Below are 20,288 nucleotides of genomic sequence, written 5' to 3' on the forward strand. Positions count from 1 at the left end.
GGCAGGTAACATGGTATAACATTTAATTTACATTCCAGTGGGAATTTCTTTGTGAAATGCCATTTGCTGTCTGATTATGTGTCATTGTAGGGCCCGTATACTCATTCCTACCAAAATATTTAAATTATACTTTGCTATACGAGTGTCGCCCGCCAAAAACACCCCATCTGAAGCTCACAAACGCATTACAATTTACAATTTAGGCATTTAGCAGACGCTCTTAATCATTGCATCAAGTTTGTAGATCTGCTATCTTCAATGAGCAACACAGTTGCACGACAGAGAATATATTGAGCATTATTAATCTCCAACACACGGTAGATGTGCAAATTAGTGACATGAACTGATGGGCTTTAGTTACCAGCAGTACTTCCACTCATAGTTCAAATGTGTATTTTACATCAGTCTGCAGCCAATACGTCTATTCTTAACGTTTTGATCAAACAAAAGCCATTTGACAAGAACAGTCTCCAGTCAACACTCAGGATGAGCATAGTCATTACCATTAGCCTATGCATTTAATTTGTCTTATAACTACAGCTGTGAATGCTAGCGTAACTATTTGTATGACAGCTAGAAGACCTCATCAATGGTTCGCACAGAGTAAAACCTGAAAGACATTACCACCGTTTGTTTCAAACCATTTTACAGAAGGCATGCCTGTTTCAAACTAAAACATCCAAGATCCACCCAGAATACCTCCAATCTTTTATTTTCTGACTTCTGTCCGCAAAAATGTATAACCATATGAGGACTTCCTTACAATACTTTAAATCATAGTACAAACATTTGCCAAAATAAAAAGAAGAGAATAGTACATCAAAGTCACTTATGAAAAACGAGTCATTAAAGAAGTGTAGAATTTTCTTTTTAAAACCAGGAATAAGGCATTCGATAAACAGTCAACATCTCTGTCATCAAGCAACAGAGACAGGCAATTTCTAAAAAGAGATGGAGTTTGGGGGTCCTTTTGTCTCTAGATTACACTCCTAAAGAATGAGTTATTTTCAACACTTCTCTCATTTGGGGTGCTATACATCTGTGCAACTGTGAAGAACAATGTCCTGTACACATGCCTTACATATGTTCAGATTTATGTAACAAAACTTGCAATTATTATTTTTTACTTTTGTTTATATTATTATTATAAGGCAGGTAGGTAGAACTTTAAATGTACACAGATTGGTTGTGTGGGTATCACTTAAGTTATGTAACAAAAACACAAATGTGGTCCCCAATTATAAACACAATAAAGTGTTGAAAATTACACATCAGTTTTATTAACAGTGTCAACATAACGTCCTTAAATCCACAGTACACAGCTTTCATGTTAAAAGTGGCCAAATATTAGGGCTTGGAAATAGCAAAAGGGTGGGGGCAGGGGGATAGACACTCTTATTCAGTGTGTATTCCCAAAGAGGAAAACAACTTTGGTTTGACAGATTGGCAAGTCATTGATCCCATATCATTATAGGATACATGCCAGCCTTGGAAACAAACAATACCAAATCCAGCAGTTGAAAGGTCATGGAAGCAAACTGACATCGTTCTCGCCCGGTCACAGTGGCTGTTTGGACCCCAAAGCGAAGCGGTCACATATTCTTACAATTACTATTTTACCAGCCAATATATTTTCTCCAATATAGTGGTTGGTTATCCGCTACAGTGGCTGTTAGGGCAGAAAAGTCTGGTGGTCAATTATCACCCCGTTCGGCATAATTCATAGTAATGTATATTAAACATATTTTCAACAGAATGCCATTCAAACCTTTTTCAGTTGAACATATTTGTCGACCAACACTTATAGAAAGCGTCACTTAACGCAGCCAGTATAAAATAGCCTTGTGTTGGTTAAGAGGGGTTTATTAAGGGTCACTTGTATAAAACCGTGCATATGCCTTAAAACAAGCACTCAAAGAGACGACAGAACATACAAAAAGATCATTTTTGATCTTGCAAACACTTTTCATTAAACATTGGCATATTGACCAAAAGGCTGCTGTCTGGAAAGGGTGGCTAAACAAAACAAAAAACAAGCAGTTCTTGGAGTAAAGAAGAACTGCACATTTAAGAAAGAACAATCACAAGTCTGACATCTAGAACAGCAACATTGGGGGGAGGTGGTCCACAAAATGACATTATGTGGTAGACAGTGATAATGTATTAGGCATAGTGAGGTGGGGCCTTATGTATAAAAGGTGAACTTGTGGCTGACGGCATGTCAAACATACAATGAAAACAATGACCACTCAAAACCTAAGGAGACAAAAAAAAAAGATAAAGTAGCAACTAAGTGTGAAAATGCGGGGGGACAGGGAGATAACAGACAGTTTTTTCAACCTTCGTTTGTCAAACAACCAAGACAGTGGCGCCAGGCGTCTGGACAGAGGCAATTGGAAGACCTTTACTGCTGCCTCGACCCAAACAAAACCATTACTAAATGTCCCACATAATATATTACTTTTACTGACACCATTTCAGTTCCTGAATCTATTGGGCTCAAATGGCTCAAAAGAAAGAAAAAGGGACACAAAATGGCCACCCACACAACAGCTGCAGCTGGGAGCGGGGACAAGCGGAGATAAATAATAAGTTAGTTTGGGACAAGTCTTCTTGACTTCAGACGGACAAGTATGGTCTTCAGAGGAGGTTCATCACAACTGATTGGTTTCTAATTGATTTTGCACTTGAAAACACACACATACGCACTCTCACACTCACACAGAAAACATTTTGTTTTGTTAAAAGTCCAATATTTCAAGAAACCAGATATTATATAATCTGGCTTTTGGGGAGGATTGGGGTTGAAGGACAGAGGGAATGGGTTGTAGCTGGAAACTTCTTACCGACAGGTGGAGTGTACTGGGAAAGAAAAGGCAGTGACTGTCTGCAATTAGTTGATTGCAGAGTAGGGCTGGAGCTTCCTATAAGATTTAACTGCAGAGGTTCGGGACACTGCAGGGGACCACATGTTGGCATCAGAGGTTTTCCAACTGGGCTCATGTGTTCTCAATCAAAGGTGGGCAAATAACACATGGATGTGTTGTCTTGGAGGCACCAGCTTGATGTTTATGGGCATTACAGTAGGGTCGAGGAGGGTTGGGAAGGGATGGTGAAACTGTAAAGAAATAGGGTTGGTAGACCAGACCTAAAACTCCTCCTGTTCTTCTGACTCAGCATCTGGTATCACAAAGCCCTCCTGTGGAGAGAGAGTGAGACATTAGATATTGAATGAATGGATCAATAGAGAGAGAGGATATGATATGAGCTGCATCCTCACTCATTACAGAGAGGTTAAAGTCGGGGTGCAATGTCTTTTTCTGTCCTTTTATTTTGAAGTTTGTCTGAAACCTGTGTTTCTGAACCAGAGCGTCAGAGCGTCTGAACCAGAGCATCCCCTCAGGCTATGGGACGTAGCTCCGCTACATCCACGACACGTGGACCGTGGAGTGTGTTTTCAAGTGTGAAACAGACAGGCAGCAAAGCATGTTTGCTACTATGTGGTTTATTTAAAACGTGTAGAATAAATTATTTTGCGTGCTGATTACGTTAAAAATTAGTAATAAATACACTGTCTATGTCATCTTGAATGAGATCATAAACGGTAGTTCTGCAATCAAAATCAGCTGTATTTGGAGGAAATCAAGATTCTTTCAGGACACGTTTCGTCATCATGCAGCACATTGCCGTTATAAGGAAGACTATCCTTACACAACTTTATTGTGTAAGGATAGTCGCACAGAAACACCTTTATTTTATGCCTACATGCATAGTTTCAAACTTTTATTTACATTCATTGTGTCAGTGATAACTTAACCTATACCATTATCTATACACCATTCATCTGCTCGATGACAGTTGAGGAGCGACCCCAGTCCCCACATCTATGTATCCATCCATTGTACCCTACACAGCTGGCCCTAACACTTTATATCACAGAGAGCACTAATCTAGGTCAGATCAATTATATGCCATCACTCTAGTGGAGCAGGTCTGACACATATACATTTTCAGCATCATAACATTTGATGGGGAGGTAAGACTGGGCGATCTCCTCCCAGCTGTTCTGGACTTTGTTTTTGTTCTTGTGAAGGCTTTTATAATCCTAGAGCTCGATATTGATATCCAAGGACTTGTTTGCAAAGCTGATCTTAGCAATCAAAGGAGGTAGGAGCGCACACCAAGAGTAGGGAGGCGCTGACCACGGGAGATATATTTTAAAAAGGAAAGGAGAGGTCGCACAAAAAACTAAAAACGTTTTATTTTACCAACGTTTCGACAAACAGGTTGCCTTCTTCAGGGTCTAGTTTCTTCAGGGTATAGTATGCCCATACCCCGAAGAAGGCAACCCGTTTGTCGAAACGTTTGTAAAATAAAACGTTTTTCTTTGCATGGGGACTACGAGTTTATGCAACCTCCTCTTTCTTTTTTGCAAAGCTGATCTTAGCATCTTGTTGTTGTCATGCTGGCAGCCCTTCAGAGTTGCTATGTGCATGTCATGAATGAGGGTGGCCAGGACCAGAGGAAACATTTTTTGCTCTCTACTGCCCAAAAGGTCGCCACTGTATACTGTAGGTACTGTACGTCGGGACCGTCGGATTAAATGCAGCCGTCAAGTGAACGGAGATAAAATTGTACAGACAAAACGAGAGAAATCTCTCGGCCCTCCGCTCCTGCTGTCGGACAATGGCACTTAACAGTTATCACTTCATGTCAAATACGTTTTACAGTGCATGCATAATCTTGTCAAATACGTTTTACAGTGCATGCATAATCTTGACACTGTAGTTTGTCCTTCGAGTAGACAGTAAAAACAAACTTGACTGGGATATACAATACAAAGTCTCCAGACTAGTTTATGTGTATCTACTACAAACATGCTAAACATTACATTCCAATTAAAATACAGGACTAAATTCCAGAGGCCAAGCCAATTTGCGCTACTGACAGTTTAAGGAATCAAAGACTCAGAGCAACAGTCACAGAATAAATGTTTTTACAGCAGCAGTCTGAGAAACGGACTAGTTTCAGTTCTGTTCAGGCCCACATCAGCTGTGTTGTGTTTATAATTATGAATGCTCAATCTTTTATGAGTGTGGACTGTTTCTTAAGACAAGAGGCATTACAGTCCAACAGGGGTTTCCTCTCCTCGGGGTGGGATGTGGGAATGATTCTTGCGTTAGATAACTACACTCTCCATTTAGCACACTACATGGCAATGCATCACAACCATAAAGACAACGTTTTTTCCATATAGGGAGAAATTTGCTTTGGGTTATAGTTTAAGCATATACTTAGTAAAATAGGACCACTATCACTTGATCACTCATGTTTGTAGAGTACTAGTAGTAGAGAATGTTTATGAATTATGATTCAAGAAAGAAATGAATCCCATGACTAACAAGGGTTAGGATTTGAACTTACGGATGTAGCATACAGAATGACTAAGGATTTTAACTTATCTGTGAAATACAGTTAAGAGGGAATGTTAGGGTTAACTTGTTGTGAAGTTGAACTCACATCTGTGGCGTAGAGGATGTCTATAATCCTCTGCAGGGTGGGGTCTCCCTCCCCTTCCTTCTCCTGGCAAATCAGCTCAATGTTCCGCAGCTTTCCAAAATAAAAGTCCCTCTCCTTCTCCATGTCCTGGATGGTGGACTTCAGCATGTCCACCTGAAGATAAATAAGGTTTCAACCATTTTGCAGTGCATTCAAAAGTTATAATTTTATATAAATGGGACATTGGTGCATTTATATAGCGCTTTTCACCAAAGCCGTTGGCAATTAATCAATATTACACAAGAGGGTATGCTTTACTATTATTAGAGGCACGACATTGATGCAGCCAGGAATGCTCTCAAAATAACAGCCTTTTTGTGAGCGTTAAGTCCATTTCCCTGGAAATATGTGGGGGTCTGACTGCGACTAGTTCCTGTTAACCCGTCAGTCAAGAGCCAATTTGAGCCAATAAGACTTCCCAAACAGATTAATATCACACATAGATAAAAAAAATGTAGTGCTCACAAAAATGTAGTCCTCACAATCTCATTGTAACCTAGGTATCTTCTGATTTGTTTTTATAACAGATTTAACTTCCATGTCTGCAAGCGTCACATGCATTTATAAAATGTAGTTTATAAGTTTTACTCTTGTGTACCTGTAGTGTACACAAGACGTAACAATAAAGTAAATCCTTGAACCATGTAGTGCTGTGTGATACAGACACCATCTCACCAGCACAGCTCAGTCAGAGTGAGAGGAAAGTGAGAAGAGCTTCTAGTACACAGTCAGATCAACCGAGGTATGCCGCCGTGCTCATTTGAGAATGGCTGGAGAGCCTATTTTCGACCAATCAGGTTAGTTTGCCAGAACAACCTGTTGTATCATGCATTACATTCACACGGAAGAATCCATGCAAGTCACCAACCTGCTTATCAGGAGCAGTTAGTGTTTCAGTGTCTTGCTCCAGGACACTTCGACGTGCAGCCAGGAAGAGCCAGAGATCGAACCGGGAACATTCCTGTTCCTGGGCGACCGATTTACCTCCTGAGACACTGCCGCGCCTAAATATTCCGGACCGCGATATTTTGTTTAAATTGTGGTCTGTGGAATTCAGTGAGCAGTATACCAATAACAGCTCTATAAGTGGTAATAATAACTGTCTGCGAAATGCTTAACATGTCAAATCAAAATATGTAGTGCCATCGTTTAGTTGGTGTGCGCACCCCAAGACATACAATGAATACCTGTAAATATGTAGTTTAGGAGTACAAAAAAAACGAACTAAATATAAAATGGCCCTCTGGTCTGAGGAGGAAAGAAAATGGCTATTTTCAAAAACTGACCTCCTGCATAAGCTCTGCTTTATCGTCACCGCCCACTCCCGTCCCTGGCCTCCTGGCTCCGCCTGCGGTCATCTTGGGCGCCACCTTAGCGACAGGCGTTCTCTGAGGAGCTAAGGACAGAGAGACAGTGGTCAAAAAAGAAAGGATGTAATGTGTTGAGAAGGTTATGGGACACCATTCTCCATTTTAAATAACTGCAAATTAAGCATCTTGTAATGCGAAAATTGCATGGCCAATACTGTGAACTAACCTTGGTTGAGTGTCTTCTTGGGGGGCTTGTTGAGGGCAGACATGGGTGCGTTTGGGGGCATGGCCTCCTGTCCCTGCCGTGCCTCACAAGGGTCATAAGGTTTACCGTCATAGTTGGCATCAAAGAACTTCTTAAACCATTGCACATACTCAAAGTTGTCCTGGAACTTCCCCTTCACCAGCTTGTCCACTGGAATGATCTGTGAACAAGAAAGGGGAGATGAGAAAGGAAGCAGAAGAGCAGGATTGGACTATTGGATTGGGCATTGTATTGATTAATGTTTTCTCATCCATTTGACATATACTTTACTCATGGTACTGCTGTACTTAATAAAATATATAGTTATATATTATATATATATATATATATATAGTAAACATGTAGTTACTTTCAATTAGTTTAATAATATTGTTGTTGTGCAAGAAGCACACACACACACACACACACACACACACACACACACACACACACACACACACACACACACACACACACACACACACACCGTGTTGTAAGAATGCACAGCCATACAAATAACGCTAGTCCCCCCCCCCCCCCCTAGTCCCCCCCCCCCAGAGAAACATGACGCCATCCCTCATAGTGTCACACCTCGATGAAGAGGAGCCCTGAACAACCTCTAGTTGTTCTGTAGTAGTTCAGTGACAGTGATAACCCTCACCACCCAGCTTCACAAAATGTCTTTGCTGGAGTGCCCGGCCAAGCTGGTGGCACCATGGAAGATTCTAACCCCCTTGCCTCTGTGGTGGTTGCCGGGGACTTAAACCTTGCATTCAGCCGGATGCCCACCTTCCCGTCTCTCTCTCTCTCACACACACACACACACACACCACGCTTTGGCAACTAATAAGTAGCTGAGACCCAATTAGCAGCTCGCAGAGCTCTGTGTGAAATGCCAGCTAGGTTGCCAACCTACCCTCATTACTGGCACAGGGAAAAAAAGAAAAAAACATTCTGCCAGAATGGTAGACACACATAGACACTCCCTCATGTTGTGGTCAGACACATGCATTGCATACTTGGTCACCGACACGACAACAAAAATGTACAAATCGAGCGTGCGTGGCTGCACGCACACGCACGTACATGGCTGATAGTGTACATGTCAGGTAGACATGCATACACGTCAAATAAAATATATGAAAAGGCAGGGAAGGAAGGGGTAGAATAGAGTGGAGATAATTAGAGCAAAGTCGACAGAGTAGGAGCCAAGGCCAGGCACAGACATGGGCGACAAGCAATTTTCACCACTACTTAATCAATGTATTTGTTTTCATGATTTCCTTCATTAGATACATCTACTAGGGCATTAACCAAACGTGATTTTTGATAGTCGACTCGACTACCATCAAAATCGATTTGTAGTCGATTAGTCGGCGGTAAAATATGATATTTATTCCATCCAATCAAGCATTAAAACATCGTGTTATGAAACAGCCAGCGAGCGAAGCAAAACAGAGCGGTGAATGCACTATCAATGCAGGCCGAGTGGAATAGTACTAAGAGAGTGGCGACACACTTCCTATGGGCTATAGTTCCAAACATTGGAACTATCCCATTGAGATAGAATGAGCACTTCCGCATTCCATTGTTACAGTGGGAGTCAACGCGAGTGTGGCCACTATTACTAGATTACGCTGAATGCCGCTCTGATTGGCCGAAATTAGCTCAGCTGTTTCAAGTCAAAGTTGCAAGTCCACAATGACTCACGGATGGACGCGTTGTGAGCTTGTAGATCTGCTATTTTTTATGCACAAGACCGTTCGATGGAGCAGCATAGCATGTTACGTTGTTCACAATGTTTGGAGAGTGGAGACTGGAGCAATGAACCATGCGATGTTTTTCATACAACCCTAAATGTTCAACAACAAGTTACAATCACAGTTCCTTTGGTTTTTAGAAGGAGCTACAAGCAAGGAGGAGGTTTGCTAGCTAGCAGGCTGCCAGGCTATGAATCAGATGATCAACTACTTAACTCCATCGCGAGTCTTTTGCGGCTACGTATTAGAACTATGATCGTGCGGCATCGCTGTTTGTTTTTAATAATGCCACACGCGGCACGCAGACTTTTGTTGGATAAGCATGAAGAAACATGAAATCACGGCAAGAGCTACTGTAGTTTGACTGTCACCAAACTGGATACTATTGGGCAGAGCGAGGAGGAACTCCTGCTATACTTTACTGTACCGGACGACGACACGTCTCCAATCTAACTTGTTGAACAAACTACAGTAATAAACTCACCAATAGTAAACGTATTTACACACTGTAGTTGTCCCCATTGATCTTATGAGCCTATGAGGCATATCACATATGCTTTTCCCAAAGAAAAACTGTCTTGACTGCTGCTAGTGCCACCGCCGATACGCCGCCCACCACACCTACACGAGTCAGACGATTGAGGGTGACGGCAAAACCCACGTACAGTAGGCTTGTATGATATGAAAACAATCAGCCAGGAATGGATTAGTACTGAAGTTGGCGAACTACCAACAAAACAACCGAGCTCACAGCTGCATGCCTGCATGTCTGCTGTAGAAAAGAAAAAGAAAAAAAAAATCATAAAAAATATTAAAAATAATTAAAAATAATATTAGCGAATAATCGGATGTCAATTAACAGTGTCGACTAGTGTTTTGCTAGTCGACTAGTCGACTATTCGATTATTATGTTAATGCCCTAACATCTACTATATAAAGTTCAAGTTGTGATGGCCGAGTGATGTCTATGGCAGGTCGTGCAACTATGACCAACATTAACACAAATCGGCATATGCCTGTAATATGGCGACATTTATATGGAATCTTTAAGGGAATGAAACCGTTGCTGAACAATTCCATTTGTTCAGCTACAGATTCCATCTGTAGGCAGTGGCCATGTACCGTTGTGTGTAACCTATAACCTATGACCCATTTACTCTATCAATTTCAGTGACCTTAACCATGTCGACAAATGCAAAAACATTGTGATTACATGGCATACTACAGGCTGCAATTGTCCAATTTTGGACATATAGGGGGAAAAAAAGTTCACAAAATAAGCTCACAATGTGTCTTGACCAAGCCACCAAGCTTGTAGATCGACTTATTTTTTTATAATAAGTCATTCATTATAATTAAAGTAAATATTCATATTGAAATTTTAATAAAATAAAATAAATTAAAAGCTCTAGAAGTCCAGTGTAGCCCAAAATGCGAAGGTTGATGATGTGTCTCAATAAACTAGTATTTTTTAACCTTCAAGTCTAAATAGCTTCTGTAAGTGTGGTTCCATGTCGGACGCGTGTGATGTTATGTGTGGTTTTGGTTGAGGACTATCGGCATCACCGTCAGTGGCGCCAACAGAATTTTTGTTTTTATTCTCAGCTGAGGGGAGTGACGCAACCCTGACCGGATAAACCGAGGAATCTAAAGCATGATATAGAGAGATGACACAGAGCTGTAAAAAAAAAAACAGAACACAACATCTAGTCAGGTCAGAACACATGACCCAACAAAGGAAGCCCTGCTGGCAGAGAGGATCAGTCCATACAGAATCTGGCTGAACGCTAGCAGTAGAATATATTGTTGCGTCAGGGATATTAGGCTGGCCAGGACCCAAATGCTGGGAAAACAGCTGCGGCTGCTGAACTTTATGAATGTCTCCATTTCGTCTATATTTGCATACTTTATCAGACGTATTGAAGAAGGTGAGCAATGTTGCATTTTGCAAGCATGTTCTTCATGATAAGCTGGGATCAGCTCTTGGTTTGCACTTGACATTTTTGGCCCGACTGACAAATGTGGTTTATATTAGCTAGTTGCAGCTAAAAAGCAATATTCAGGTTTGATACCAACAGAAAACATAATTTGAGGGTGTATTAACCAATCTCCCTGATCTCCAATGTGTAATATTTGGAGATCAGGGGCGGATAGGAGAGAGGAAAGGAGACAAATAAGATTTGCATATTAGCACTAAAAGTAAGGAAGCTGCTGGTATAATGTGTAGTTTGCATGTTAGCAGCAGTAAGGACGGAGGATGTATAATGTATAGTTTGCATACAAGGAAGGGACAGTGTATAGTTTACATGTTGGTAGCACTTGTGTCCTACAAAGTTATGGCAGCAATATTGTTGACGGCTTACTTTGTCGACTCCCATCTTCTTGAAGGAGGCCTGCAGGAGTTTGAAGTTGTGAATGTACTCATGCTCCAGTTTGGCACCGAATTTTACTTTCTTCAGAGGCACAGAGTTGGGAAAAAGCATGTCCATGAACTGACAGTAGGCACCACCTACACAAATGAGACAAACCGAAACATAGGCTCATTAAAAAAAAAAGTTTAAAATGAGACTGCAGACTTTGCAGAGTGAGAATGGTTTATATGGTATGACCAGCAGGGATTAGGGCAGAGCTATGCGGATGTCCACTTCACTTGGCACACCATTGTGTTTTCAATAGCCCCACAAAATATCATGGACAGATGTCTTTTCCAATCGTCAGCATGCAAAGGCAGATTCAGTTATGTTGTTACAAAACAGGACAACCCAATAATATAATACAACCATTTTTCTTTTAGTTGGGCTAGTTTGGGAGTGGGACTAAGATTTTATTCCCCCCACAACATTGGCCATTAACCCATCATTCCTACTTTTGGAATGAACAGATTCTCAACAGTCAACAGTCACTACAGCAGTGAAACGTGATCCTGTCCATTTGTTGGGAACTGGCGACTGATAGCCGCGTTAGCTCACTAGACCACTACATCATGACAATGCAATCTGCTCCCCTGAGCGTGATGTATTCGGATTCCCTCTAGACAGACAAATTGGGACAGACATGATACAAAAAGAGAACATGCACTCATTCAAATTGTGGTAGAAATTACTTTTATAAAAAAAATACCTTTTATTTTGTCATACTGATCTCAAAAGAGAATATCTGATGTCTATTATTAGCGTTGACACATGACACCTGTCCTGACAGACACTGACAGTACCAAATGAAAACGCATTAAGTAATTTGGGTCCTTTGTTAACCAAAATGACAGACATCTACTCCTTTGACGATGACGTAATCTCTTTGTGTTTTTCCAGTAGCTGTTCCCATTTCCTGTCCAGGACCACACAGGGACAGACATGGTTCAGTGACAGTGACAATATTTAAAGACATTCAACAAAAACAAAATAAATATGACCACTATTTGAAAGACACCTGCACCCTGCATGCATGCTCCACAACCAGGGCTTGGTATAGTTGCAGGATACCTTTAATCAAACTGGAATTAAATGATTGGTGAAACTCACTATGGGTAGTCCTACTTTCCGGGGCAAGTATAGTTTACTTTCTGGATGCCCGGAATGGCAAGTGCGCATTTGCTTTTTTCTCTGCACTTTAATTCTTTAACATTTATTTTTATTTTTGGAGTGTTTGACACTGAGGGCAACTCCTTTTGTTCATTTACACAACATGAGCTTTACACAACATCTGCACTCTCTCTCTTCTCTGCCAAGCAAAACATGCACCAGCTGACATACAGCAACATAAGCAAGTGCGTGAGTGGAAAGGAAAGTGATTAACAGACATGTTTCGATCATCCATCCTGACCTGCTGCAAGCAACAGTCAACTGAGTAACAACTAACAAGTTTCACCCCTCAAATAGTCATGTAATGTGTCAGTAGTGTCCTTATTTACGACCTACCGCCGGTAGTTAATTTGAATTTTGATTGGCTTGGTTTAGTCTTGACGTGATAGGCTGGCATATCTACAATTATCTGACAACAAACAATATCTGCAATTTAGCATGATAAAACAAGACCTGGTACGTATTTTCCCCTCAGTTATTTTGCATAGTGACTAGCACACTCGTTCCACCAGTAATTGGTGACCCCAACACATGCTCTTGCACACATTATTCGTTGGGCAAGTAGAACATGACCTATACTTTCCCAAGTGATTTTGTTTTTGAATATATTTTTATCCCACGATTTTGTAACCCATTTTTCACCCCTGTGTCAATCATCTAATGTGATCCTGGGCTCTACACACCCTCCACCAACCTAGTCCCCATATATGGGGAGTGATTTTGGGTATATGGGGAAGTGATTTTGAGATCCGTTTTTGTTGTTGTGAATACATCAAGATGCCACCAAAGGCGCACGCACATTCCCACACAAATCTTTATTTGCTGAAATGTCAGGCCATACAATAGTAAATGCTAGCTTTTCATCAGCTAAAAAGCATTTATATTGGAGGCAGCAGTAGCTCAGAGGGTAGAATCATTCAGAAGGTCCCCGGTTAGATCCTTGGCTCCTACAGGAAATGTGCGGCGTTATCCCTGAGCAAGACACTTTTTAAATCTGAGCAATCCACTGATTGGTCAGTGCAGAGAAGTAATTCCTTTTCCTTAGGGATGATCACTACAAATTCTCATATTCATATTTTGTTGTTACAACTGAAACTGTGCAACAACTGTTGCAATTCAAATGCAACTCATGCCATCTTCTATTTCTAACTAATCCAAGATAGAGTTCTCAATCTCTGCCCGACCCTACCCGACATTTTTGGGTAGGGCCCAAAATGCATGATAAATAGTCGGGCCGGGTCGAGCCTCGGGCTCTGTGATTTTCCTGTTTTTTATTTATTTATAATAAAAATAACAATTCTGTTGTTTGTGTAATGTATTTATATGAAGAGGGCTGAGCTGGTGAATGTTGGCAATTCACTTTTAGAGTTTAGGCTATTATGAGACTTCAATGGACTGGTGGAGGAGCAGCAGCAGCAGCGCACTAGAGAAGTGACAGAACGGTGGTTGTTGAACTTGCTACTGCTGGCTGGCCTCTGGTTTGCGAACCAAATGAGCCGCTTAGTGCTCAGCATCAACTATACAACTTACCGTAAGTTAACTTGCCATATGCTTAAATGATTTATAAGACCATCGATTCATCCGCAATAGCTCTTTTTGGAAACGTCTGGGCTTAACGAGACACTGCTGTCTCGTTGAACCCAACTGGGTGAAAAACCTAAATTACCTAATCAACGTCACCACTGTAAATGCTCCATATAACTATGTAAGCGCTAATGTTAATATTCACTGCATACACATAATATAGTTACATGATGACCACACAATGTTACAGTCCACTGTAGGCTACAGCCATTTGGTTTCCAAATCGTAGCGCAGTGCGTCTCGTTGTGTGCCCAAAATAACAGAGCTGTAAGCTGTCGACACGCCATCGAGCGACATGTTGATTGTTTGTATGTCTGTTCTTTTGGTTAGGCAACACACATTATGCGTGGTATGTTGGTTTGAGAGGCAATGATTAATGTAAACTATACAGTAGCCTAGTAGATTATAGCCAAGTTGACAGTTGTCATAATATTGTATAGCTCTGTTCTGGACTGTTGCACAACGGTGAATGATGAAAAAGTTGCACTTGGTTAACAGGGACAGTATTGGACATTAACTGTGTCACTTCAGAGGATCGCTGCTATTTGATTCAGAAGATGTTTACTCACCCCTGGGAATTGAATGCATTGGAAATGGAACATTATCAGCCAATTAACGTGAGTTACATAAATCCTGTATTAAGGAGACTATTGGTCCGTTCTCAGATAGTCACACTCGTCTCAATAACATTTGAACCACGGCGCCAGGCGCCGCAGCCATAATTTTCACTTTTTCAGGCCCGATGAGAACTCTAATCCAAGACCAAAATCATTTCAAGAGATAAAACTGGATGAGAACATGTGAGATATGGAAATGAAACTACAAAGAGTGTTTCACTGTTGGACCTTTACACATGCAAGCATTGCACAACTTCCTCCCTCTCATATACAACAGACTGTCAGAAGGGAAGTTATGGGTTTAATACGTTTTCATTATCTATCTCATCATCTGGGTCATCTGGAGCTTGACATTTGTTCTACACAAGACTAGTATGGACACAGACACACCCACAAGACACATAGCCACACAGACAGAAAAGCAGCAGTACACTTGCAGATAGAAACATAGTAGACTCTTTCACTCAGAAATAACTATACACAATAACTGTATATAATGCTGTAACTATAACCGTATACAATAACTATAGGTTACTGTAAATGCATGAATGTATATTTACAAACTCACACTCGCTTCTTACCTGTACATAGCTGTTCTATTTTGGTGAGGTTGAGTTGTAATGATTCATTGATCCAGGACAGCATGTCATGACGACTTAAGTTCTCACTGGTCACTGATGTTGAGTACACGTTCACCGCCATCTTTTAACAACTGTGGACACACAGAAAAGAGATGATCTTAGAGTAAGGGATAAAAATCTGAATAGTTTGGCCTGGGTTGCGGTCGAACGGTCAAGGCACCTCAGCCTGACAGCGTGTCGTGGGTTCGAGTCGACGACCTTTGCTGCATGTCCGTTCTCCCTACAAAGTCTTGCATCCCAATTTTCCTCCTGCCAAACTATCACGCTCAAATTTCAGTCTCAGTTCCTACCCGTGAACATTGCCCATTATGTTTGTTGCAGCCAAGTCAGGCTGGAGATGCCAGGAGTTGAACCAGGTGGTCTGTGATGACTGAGTGTTTGCCAACAGGACCACTCTCATTGACAAAACTGATAGATGAAAATGAGGATTTTATTTTTATTGTGCATGTAGTCAAGTCGAATATTGTATAAAATTTGCAGCGCCAGCACACAGCACAACTCAACTCAACTCAGAGGAAACGTATGTTTACCAAATATGCAAAGTAGTCAAACCTTCAAACAAATGAAAGAATACATAACATTCATGATCATGAAACAATAGGAAGTCAGAGAAGTGGTGAGATGTTGGGATATGAAATCAGTTAGGATAGGGTGCAGATATTTGTTTAAATCAAACATTGGTTCAAGCAACCAACGGCTGACAAGAAGCATGTTCAGTACTGTACAAATAAACACACTGTAGTGTAGGTAACTGTTAAGTGAGATTTCTCCAATTTGGTACAGTAAAATGTTACCAAAAGTTTAACAGTGAACCAGAATATGACCTTCTCACATGGTTTGAAAATAATGTTTATTGACCTACTGAGGAATGTGTTTGGTGAAAGGTCAACGTTCAGAGAAATGTATGCGTTGATAATATTATATAAGTTTTAATTTTAACGGCAGCAATACAGCACCACCATTAAACAATTAATGTCACAGCCACAGTTTGGGAACCCCGTGGAACATTAGTTACCATAATATGAGATGCTATCCATTTATCTTTTATATCATCACAACCTGATCAAGCAGGTTTTGTCACTACTCTCTCACTAGGAGAGGCAAGAAGTGCTACAGGCACAACCGTTAAATCAAATGTCAGAAGAATATCCTGATGTGAATGCAAATGTAATAGCTCTCAATTATTCTCCAGTTTATTGGGGTTATGTACGTACCGACTGACATCAATAAATACACTGCATCTTTGTTCTTTGTGTGACTTGGCATGAACGCCAATGTTAAAATGTTTTATTTATTTATTTTAAATGGAAGGGCTGGTGCAGCACACAAGAAAAATATGAATATGTTCTTATCCTATGATCTTGTCATAATGTGTGTGAAGTTGACCATGGCATTTATTGGTGTTGGTCCCAAGTTAACCTAGGCCTATCACAATTATTACCTGATCGCATTTATATATTATATTATATATTTTTTGTTTAGTAGTCAGAATCGTTTCCACTCAGCAGTATAAATTGATCTGCTGAAAATGGTTCAAAGATTTTTGCAACTCTTCAAATAGTGGAAATTCAAATATCAGATCTACAAGCTCACAACGTGACACATGTCACACCTCAATATATTGTAAGCTTATAGCTCTACTGGGTCGCACACAGGCTATCCAAAATGGATTATTGTGTGCGACCCAGAACCTCTATCCCCTTGATGTTGATCTAAGCGGGTAACGCACCATAAGTCAGAGCGAGGTGGTTACAATAAAAGCTAAAAAGATCTGCCATTACAACAATTTTGAACATTTTATAAAGTATAATATTATATATCACTGACAATGGTCAATCTACACAAGCTCACATTTGGGCCCAAGAACAGGGACTCTAGGGTTCATGTGGTTAAAGTTCAAAATGTAAACTATTTAGAGTAGCAACGGTAAAACAACATTTTACATTTCCGGAACACACCTTTAATACAAGGCGTGAAGGCGATTTCACTTTTGGCGTTTTTTTCTATTGGATCTTTCTTCTTGCCTTTTTTGTACACCATTCCTTGGTGCAGCAATTACCAAATGTACTCGCAAACATAAATAGTTTGTGTACTATATAATTGTCTGGTTTTCAAATAATTTAATTTCAAGGATGCCAAAATTAATATGCATTTGGCAGCAAACTCATTTTGAAAATATTTCCTGGCAAGGACTAGAGAGATTTTTCAAAAGAAAGAACAACATCTACTAGCGTTGTGTGAGCTTTGAGGACCACTGACTTAAGGGTTTAAGGCAGCAGTCACATGAATACCTCCGTGCACATGCACACTCACTTGTGTTGACCCATAAAGACACTTAAGGCCAAGACATGGATAATACCATACCTGAGTCTATTACATAGACATACACTTTTGTTTTGTAAGCTTACTACAAGTATATTAAAATTGGTAAAAACGTATACAAATACTGTACACATATACACACAAAATCGGATATGAATGGGGCTCATCATTCATTATGGTACAGTTTAAAGACATGTGTATAATGACAGACTCCATGTTGAGGGAGTAGTCGGGCCTGTATAGTTTACACAGCAGGAATTTATTCAGTCATTGGCATTGCTCATCTCTCTACTGCCCTGGGCTGTAGTGTAGAGGCCAGCTATTTCCTCAACAGCTGTATGTGATGGCTGAGGGGGACTTTACAAAAATAACAGTTGTCCATTGAAAGACTCACATCAAGCTGTATATTACGTACGATCAGGGTATCGTATGGGTGGTAGAGTATTCAATGTCCTATGCTGAGATTACACGAGAAATTCCAGGCAACCTAGGGTGATAATGGCAATAATGTGTATAGGATGCATTAAATCAAATGCCCCCATGGCTATGTCATCAGTGTTCAGTGTCAGTTGTACAGTAGTGGTAGTAATACAGTAGTGGTGATTAAACACCAGGAAAGGATGAACACGCAACATCGTTAGACGTATCCACAAGTTTACCGGCCTAGGATTGATCCAATAACTATTAGGAAAACACATTCTAGGTCAGGACAACTCTATGTCAATAAATGTTATAGAAGAATGAGTGGCCAAGCTAGCAGTAGCACTTAGCTCACTTGATACAGCAGTAATACAGACAAACTGCGACGGGCCTCCTTTCATCAACTTGCAAGCTAAGTCGTTGGCCTACTGGCTTACTTTAGCTACAGAGTTAGCAAACTATGTCAGTATTTAACCTGTTGTTGTTGTTTTTACCCTTGTATATTATTAGCTAAAAGGGTCGGACGACTTTGAGTTGGACAACATCAATCGCATCCTGGCGAGTGAGTGGCAGAGCCGCGGAACACCACTAGTATTCAAGTATTGGCTAATGCTAGCCAGTTAGCCAACGAGACCAACTGACTAACCGTCCTAACTTAGGGTACCAGACGGCGGACTATGCTAACGTTATATAATAAGAGAAGGAAACTCGGACGTGTATGTCATGGTGCGTGACGTGCGTCGGATTGATCTCCCAACATTAATCACCAGTGGGATAATTCAACTGTCCATCTGAAAACCCCGCCCAAGTCGCTTCACTCGGGCACCAAAACGGACGCTTCCCCAGTTACACGAACAAGGTTGAACCACACAATTCAGTGATTTAAGAGGTCGCCTTGGTCTCATTCTTGGCGTTGCTAAAACACGTTTAGATTTAGAACAGAAATCGGACCCGGGTGGGAAATAGGTTAACATAACATATCCCACACGTGTCATGGCAATTCGGTCTAATGTGTAGAACACAGGACAAACAAATCTGGAGTAACAGTATTGGATAGGTCACAGGTTGCGGTGTAAAAGGCCTATACATTCTGCGCCCTTTCGCCAGCCTACCAGACGAGCTAACACGGCTACCTAGCCGATTCCCATGCCGGCAATCGGCAAATTACATTCCGCTAAGACAAGAGCCGTGGCACGTACCTCGATTTAGATGTCTTTCACAGCTCTCGGAGTGGTTAATAATTTAATTGTGTGAAGCTATAACATCCAAACTCGACCCTCAAGCTACAGATTATGTGAAGAAGTGCTGGTCTTCGGCTATTTTCTCTGGGCACACAGTGGGCAGTAACTCCTTTCTGTTCTGAATCTGAACTTGTCTGCCGGCAGCGGAAGGAACTAGTAGGAAGGGATTCTCTTCTAGCGGCGCCGAACGATACCCTTACGTATGATACGACGTTAACACGTAGAAAATATACGTCAGTACGTAAATATGTTGACGGAAACGGTTATTGTGTTCAGTGTTGCCATGTCTGCTTATTGTAAGCTACTTTGGGCTTGCTTTTCTGTAAAGATGCTTGTAAATTTCGGTAGTTGCGGGAGAGACGCGGGTTGCGGTTTTTTGGTAACCTGACCTGTGATGCCTGCTAGATGGGGGTAGCAGTAGCAACTGCAGTTTCATTAAAGAGGATATTTCCAGAGCACTTAACCTGCCAGTTATAGGTAAAGAAACGTTGGATATGTATGTGTTTGGTTCCAAAACACCCCAGAGAATTACCTGCAGGAAAGTGAAGGCTCGTTTGAGAAATATTAAGAACAATCAAAGCATTGATGTCCATTTATTGAAAACACCCAAGTTGAGCTCTTATATGATTAAAGCTTGCATATCCACGGATCATGTTTGTACATTTTTTCAGTAGGCATACCATTTCACACACACGTAGTTTTGATTATTCTCCACCAGGCGGTGCAAAAGCTTCTTTCAAATAGTGTTTAAAAGGGATCAAAGGCTTTAACGTTGTGCTGATAATGAATTTATAATACTCTAATATAGGGCCTACGTGTGAATTCATCTCCACTAGATGTGTTTAATAGAGAATAAATACGACTTTATTCCGTTGCTTTTAACGGCATTTTGATCTAATCAAATTGTTATTGGTTTCTGGTGAACCATGTTTTAATTCTCTTTCTTATTTTGTTTGTAAATATTTTACTCCAGGTCGTCAGTATGGCTCGTCGTGTCAGGTCGTTGTTC

At 40.8% G+C, this 20,288-nt stretch overlaps 1 protein-coding gene across 1 annotated transcript; it reads right to left on the reverse strand.

Moving 5' to 3' along the window:
• Window positions 1-695: 695 nt before the first annotated feature.
• LOC310861720 (microtubule-associated protein RP/EB family member 1-like) lies at window positions 696-19,413 on the reverse strand. Its single transcript, XM_083769313.1, has 7 exons — window positions 19,238-19,413; window positions 15,237-15,367; window positions 11,237-11,382; window positions 7,096-7,294; window positions 6,846-6,955; window positions 5,521-5,673; window positions 696-3,199 (listed from the first exon to the last, which is right to left on the reverse strand). The coding sequence occupies exons 2-7, from the start codon at window positions 15,355-15,357 to the stop codon at window positions 3,149-3,151; spliced, it is 780 nt and encodes a 259-aa protein (XP_083625439.1). The 5' UTR covers window positions 15,358-15,367; window positions 19,238-19,413; the 3' UTR covers window positions 696-3,148.
• Window positions 19,414-20,288: the final 875 nt, after the last annotated feature.

The sequence above is a fragment of the Protomyctophum parallelum genome (assembly GCF_964188405.1).
Source record: "Protomyctophum parallelum genome assembly, chromosome: 7".
Taxonomy (NCBI): Eukaryota; Metazoa; Chordata; class Actinopteri; order Myctophiformes; family Myctophidae; genus Protomyctophum; species Protomyctophum parallelum.